Here is a 6,213-nt window from a genome sequence, read left to right as displayed (position 1 = left end):
TGAGGTGTTGGGACATGGGTTGAACTCAGTGATCTTGGAGGTCTCTTCCAATCTAGTCATTTTGTCATTCTGTAATTCTGTAAAGGTTTCCAGGTCAAATGGTCTAAGTCAATGAAGCTACTGCTATGATAAGAGTTTTATTTTGAGTTGGATGTTTTATTAAATGGTTTTCCAAGTTCATTGATTTTCTATATTTTGCCAGTTAACCAGTGGATTGCTTTGACCTCTTAGCTCGGTTAAAGTATGGTGCTAATATCACCGAGGTTTAGGGTTCCAGCCCTCTATGGGCCATTAACTTCAGAATTGGACTTATGATCCTTGACTGTTCCTTGCAAATAAGAATATTCTGTGCATCTGTTCATCCTGAGACTATCTGGTTGGCATTTCTCCTTGTGCACCAAACTCGAGTAAGAGAACCTTTGGGTACCCCCATTATTTCAGTGTTCTGGGGTGTTACAGCCCCGCAGGCTCATTATGGCCTCTTGTTTCCATGAGGCCCTGCTGTGTCACACTGTCCCACAGTGCCATGAGGATCGGGAGTGTCACACAGCTTTGTGCCATTTGTCCTCGCTGCCCCTCCCATCCCACTGCCCCACAACCAGCCCCGAGCCACCCGGGAGGGACAGGCCTAAAAGGGGCCACTTTGGAGTCCACGGAGACATTTCTGAGGCACATTTGGGGCAGTTCTAAACCTGGGGATGGAATCTGAAGAAAATTTGGGAATCTGAAGGACATCTGGGGGAGCCGGGTGGGCACTTGGAGGTCAGGGAGGGGAATCTGGGGCCCTTCAGCGTCCGGGCGGGCACTTGGGGGGCCCTGAGGGGACTCTCTGGGGCGCGGGAAATGATGGGAGTTGTAGGCGCGGGTAGAACACGGTGTAACGGGGCCGCGGAGCATCACGGGAGTTCGAGGCGCAGCTCCAATGGCTGTCGGTAGGGCGCGGGGCATGACGGGAGATGGAGTCACGGCTGGAATACGGCTCTGTGTGCGCCGCGGAGCATGCTGGGAGCTGTAGTCCCGGGCGTGCATAAAGCGGAGCTGTGGAGGGTCCGGGAAGGTGCTTGGCGGACACTTCTGCGTCCGAGTCGCGACTTGAGGCCCTCGGAGGAAACGTGTGCGGTTCGGGAGGAATTGGGGGGAACTTGGGGAGCTCGAAGCGGGCGCTTTAGGACACGGGGCACAGCAGGAATTTTCGGCGCGAAACTGTGTTCGGCAGAGCTCTGAGAGCACGGGGAATGATCGGAGATGAATTCCCAGAAGTGGCTGTAACGGGCATCTCTGGGGTTGGGAGCATTCAGGGGAGTCGGGGACGATTTGGGGGGCTTCCAAATAAATACTGAGGGGGCACTTAGGGATCTTGGAGGGTCTGGGGGAAACGTAGGGTACACATGGGGGGGAGGGGGGATACAGGGGCGGGGTTCTGTGGAGCGCGGGGCATGACGGGCAGTGTAGTCCAGCTACCAGCCCGGGACTTTTCCACTGTTCCAGCTTGGTGCTCTGAAAATCCTGCAAAAACACCGAAAACAAACTGCCCTGGGTTTTGTGAAACAAAGCCCTCAAAGTTCTTGATACTGTTGTCGTTTGTCATTAATGCTGTAGTTGTTTGGTGGGGGGGGGAGTTTTTTTGTGTTTGTTTGCTTTGTATTAAATACTAGTAAAAAACTGCTATTCCTATTTCCCAAATCTTTGCCAAAAAGCCTCTGATTGTAATTTTACCTAGCAGATACCTGTCTTTCTAAACCAAGACAGTGGGTGAGGTTAGATATGGTGAGGTTGGGGTGAGGAGCAGGTTGTCCAAACAAGGTCAGCCTGCAAGGGGCTCAATCTTCACCATGCCCAGACCTCCTAAGGAGACATTCAAATTAAGATCACTTGGAGAATGCTTCTGTCACTTCTTCAATGAACTGAAATATTAAAAATGTGCCCTTGATTTAAAAAAAAAAAAAAACAAAAAAAACCCCAACAAAATCATGAGATGCACTTTGAAATCTCCCTCAACAAAACTCCAAACTGACTCCAAGCAGCTGCACAAGCCCTGGAGACTTGAAGACAACTGAAGAGAGAGAAAGAGCTCGTGAAGGTATTCTGTATTTTCATGAGCCCCACACTGGATTTGGGGCTGAGTCCAGGACGCTTAGGCATGGAAAGAGGGTTGAAGAAGCTGCTCAAGGAGGCAGAAGCAAAACTCCAAGTCCCTTGGAGCATCCCTGGGCCCCACTGAGGGCAGGGAGTGCCAAAGGCTCCCCAGGGACTGGTGAGAGCAGATCCTTGAGGCCAGGATTGCAGGGAGCCGCAGGCTGTGAGCAGGGAACTGCAATGCTGAGCAAGGCCTGGGCTGGTTGGAGGGAGCAGAAAGGCCAAGCCCTGAGCCCAGGCCTGGCACAGCAGGGCCTTTCCCTCCCGGGTGGCTCGGGGCTGGTTGTGGGGCAGTGGGATGGGAGGGGCAGCAAGGACAAATGGCACTAAGCTGCAAGGCCTGCCAGCCTCCTCAGGGAGGGGCCGGGCAGGAGCAAAGTGCAGCCCCTGAAAGGAAAGTTCCTTCTGTGGGGCCTCCAGAGGCGCTGGCAGAGCCCAGGGGACAAAGGCCTGGGTGCCTGTGGCCCTGCCAGCCCTGCCCGGCCCTTGGCCATGTGTCTTGCAGGCTGTGCCCCCTGTGCGTGCTGCTGCTGTGCCCTGGCTGGCTGCACACGCCCATCTCGCTGTCCCCCCAGCATTTCTCAGCCCAGCATTTCTGTGCCCTCCCTGGGCTCCCTGCACCCAGCGCTGCCAGCTCCTGGCACACAGAGCCAGGCCATGGCCCGGCCTCACGCTGGGACACCTCCTGCACCAAAATTCTGCCCTGGAGGGACTTTTCTTTTTGCTCAGCTCCAGGCTGAACCTTTCAAGCTTTGGGGAGGTTTCCTTGTCTTCCCACTGCCAAGGAAAGCTCTGTCTCTTGCTGTTCAAAAACAGAAAAGGGCTGGTGGGAGATAAATGGTGGTCAGAGGCATTTTGGGGCAAAGTGACCATGAAATTATTGAGTTTTAAATAGTCTGTGAAAGAAGGAGGGGCATCAAAAAAACTTGTACACTGGCCTGACAGAGAGCAGTCTTCAGTCTAATCAGGATGCAGATTTGGGGAGTGCCAAATCAGGTACTGATATTTTTAAGAGAAACAGCCCTTAAAAACAAAGGATTCCAAGAAGGATGGACACACTTCAAGAAAGAAATCTGGAAGGAGCAGGAACAGCGTGTCCCTCTGTGCCAAAATATGAGCTAGCAAGGAAAATGACTGGCCTGGCTGGGCATGGGGCCTTTGCAGGAACTCATGTGAGAAAAAGACAGTGCATCTCCTTTGGACAGATGAGCAGGACACTCAGGAAATGTTTAAAGATGTTGTTAGGTCATGCACAATAAAAATTAGAGAGGTGAAAGCTCAGTTTGAGCTTAACCAGGCCACTTCGGTGAGAGACAATAAAAATGTTCTTATAAATACATTAATGGCAAAAGGAGAAAAGGAGAGGTCAGGACAACAGCCATTCTTTATTAGATATGGTGGGGGGAATATAGCAACTAAAGATAAGGAAAAGGCTGAGGTATTTAACCTCTTCTTTGCCTCAGTTTCCAACAATTAAGACAGATTGTCCTCAGGACAAGTGTTCTCCTGAGCTGATAGATGGGCACAGGGAGCAGAACAGCCCCCCTGTAATCCAGGAGGAAGCAGCTGCTGACCTGCTGAGCCACTCAGATGCTCACAGGTGTCCCTGGGACCAGATGGGACCCCTCCTAGGGGGATGAGGGAGCTGGGGGATGAGCTCCCCAAGCTGCTCTCCATCATTTCTCATCAGTCCTGGCTCCCCAGGGAGGTCCCAGAGGACTGGAGGTGCCAATGTGAGCCCATCCCCAAGAAGGGCTGGAAGGAGGATCTGGGGAACTCCAGGCCTGTCAGCCTGACCTTGGTGCCCAGCAAGGTTATGGAACAGATCACCTTGAGTGCCATCACACGGCACCCACAGGATGGCCGAGGGATAAGACCCAGCCAGCGTGGATTTCAATATTTGCATTGATGGTCTGGATGAGAGGATTGAGTCCACCATCAGGAAATTTGCAGCTCACACCAAGCTGGGTGTGAGTGTGGATCTGCTGGAGGGTAGGAGGGCTCTGCACAGGGCCCTGGACAGGCTGGATCCAGGGCCCAAATCCAGCAATGGAAGGTTTAACAAGACCAAGGGCTGGGTCCTGCACTTTGGCCACAACAACCCCTGCAGTGCTACAGGCTGGGGACAGAGTGGCTGGACAGTGGCCAGGCAGAAACGGACCTGAGGGGACTGCTGGACAGCAGGCTGGACATGAGGCAGCAGTGTGGCCAGGTGGCCAAGAAGGCCAATGGCTCCTGGCCTGGATCAGGAATGGTGTGGCCAGCAGGCCAGAGCTGCTGTGCCCGCACTTATCTGTCCCCAGCCCTGCACACAGACATTGCTGCTGCAGCTGCCAAGGAAGGGAACAAAACAAGGGATCTCCAGTGAAAACATTTCTGGGAGATCCTTTAGTTCATTTAAAGCCACTGAGTGCACAGCTCCTCATTGACACAGTCTTTTGACCATAGAAAATGTGGAGTGAAACAAAACAAGTCAGGGCACAAACAATGGCCTTTCTTTGTGAACATAATTGAAAATTAATCATAGGAAATAAATAAAAAAAAAAAAAACTGCAAGCAAAGCAACAAGATCTATCAAAGATGACCTTTATTACAAATGATTTGCAAGAACTGGGCAGCAGATTAATGTTTCTGAACTTGCCTAGTCATCAGTTTCCAAACTGCAGCCTTGAGCTCCTGGTTCCTCAGGCTGTAGATGACGAGGTTCAGGGCTGGAGGCACCACCGAGTACAGAATTGACAGGGCCAGATCCAGGGATGGGGAGGAGATGGAGGGAGGCTTCAGGTAGGCAAATGTGCCAGTGCTGAAGAACAGGGACAGCACGGCCAGGTGGGGGAGGCAGGTGGAAAAGGCTTTGTGCCGACTCCGCTCAGAGGAGATCCTCAGCACAGCCCTGAAGATCTGCACATACGAGAAAACCATGAACACAAAACAGCCAAAATATAGAGAAGCACTTAGCAGAATGAGCCCATGGTTTCTGAGTTTGGAGTGTGAGCAGGAGAGCTTGAGGATGAGTGGGATTTCACAGAAGAACTGGCCCAGGGCATTGCCATGGCACAGGGGCAGGGAAAATGTATTGGCCGTGTGCAGCAGAGCATTGAGAAAGGCACTGGCCCAGGCAGCTGCTGCCATGTGGGCACAAACTCTGCTGCCCAGGAGGGTCCCGTAGTGCAGGGGTTTGCAGATGGACACGTAGCGGTCGTAGCACATGATGGTCAGGAGGGAAACCTCTGCTGAAATGAAAAACACAAACAGAAAGAGCTGTGCAGCACATCCTTCATAGGAGATGGTCCTGGTGTCCCAGAGGGAATTGTGCATGGCTTTGGGGACAGTGGTGAGGATGGAGCCCAGGTTGGTGAGGGCCAGGTTGAGCAGGAAGAAGAACATGGGGCTGTGCAGGTGGTGGCCGCAGGCTACGGCGCTGATGACGAGGCCGTTGCCCAGGAGGGCAGCCAGGGAGATGCCCAGGAAGAGGCAGAAGTGCAGGAGCTGCAGCTGCCGCGTGTCTGCCAACGCCAGCAGGAGGAAGTGGCTGATGGAGCTGCTGTTGGACATTTGCTGTGTCTGGCCATGGGGGCCTGTTCAAGGAGAAAAGATCAGTGACAGGTTAGGAGAAAGTTCTTTCAGTAAAATCAAAGCCTTTTCCCACAGACCATTCTTCTGTATCACACTGATAGCCTTTTGATTTTCTAGCAGATTTTCCTTAAACTCCAACTGGGGAGCCCTGGTTGGTGCTGGCTGAGTGGGTCTTCAGGTTCAGGGCAATTACATGCAGGGTTTTTATAATTCAGCCTTGCCGTGCAGACGTGAGACGGGGACAGGGAACCTGTCCTCGTGTTCCACTTTGAAACCCTGTTAATACAGAAGTCTCTGTCAGCTTGTACTCCCACTGCCAGTGACCAGGAATGGTAAAGTCTGTTTAAATGTTCTAGAGTTTTTTCAACAGCTTTTCTTCATCTCCACTTGACTATTTTTGATGTCAGAAACTCTCAGCATTTCTGCTGCTGCGCTCAGAGAGAACAGAGCAAGTTCTCTGAGGCAAGGTGGTGCATGGAGAATGAGGGGAGGAGGTCTGTC

General features: G+C 52.4%; 1 protein-coding gene across 1 annotated transcript; it reads right to left on the bottom strand.

The window, feature by feature from the left end:
- Window positions 1–4,758: 4,758 nt before the first annotated feature.
- Window positions 4,759–5,757, bottom strand: LOC136302585 (olfactory receptor 14C36-like). The gene has a single exon (XM_066206052.1). The coding sequence runs from the start codon at window positions 5,689–5,691 to the stop codon at window positions 4,759–4,761; it is 933 nt and encodes a 310-aa protein (XP_066062149.1). The 5' UTR covers window positions 5,692–5,757.
- Between the last annotated feature and the right edge of the window lie 456 nt (window positions 5,758–6,213).

This window comes from Chamaea fasciata, unplaced genomic scaffold, assembly GCF_029207755.1.
Source record: "Chamaea fasciata isolate MVZ Bird 193981 ecotype frontalis unplaced genomic scaffold, bChaFas1.0.hap1 SCAF_29, whole genome shotgun sequence".
Classification (NCBI taxonomy): domain Eukaryota; kingdom Metazoa; phylum Chordata; class Aves; order Passeriformes; family Sylviidae; genus Chamaea; species Chamaea fasciata.
This window is presented reverse-complemented; position numbering and strand designations above follow the sequence as displayed.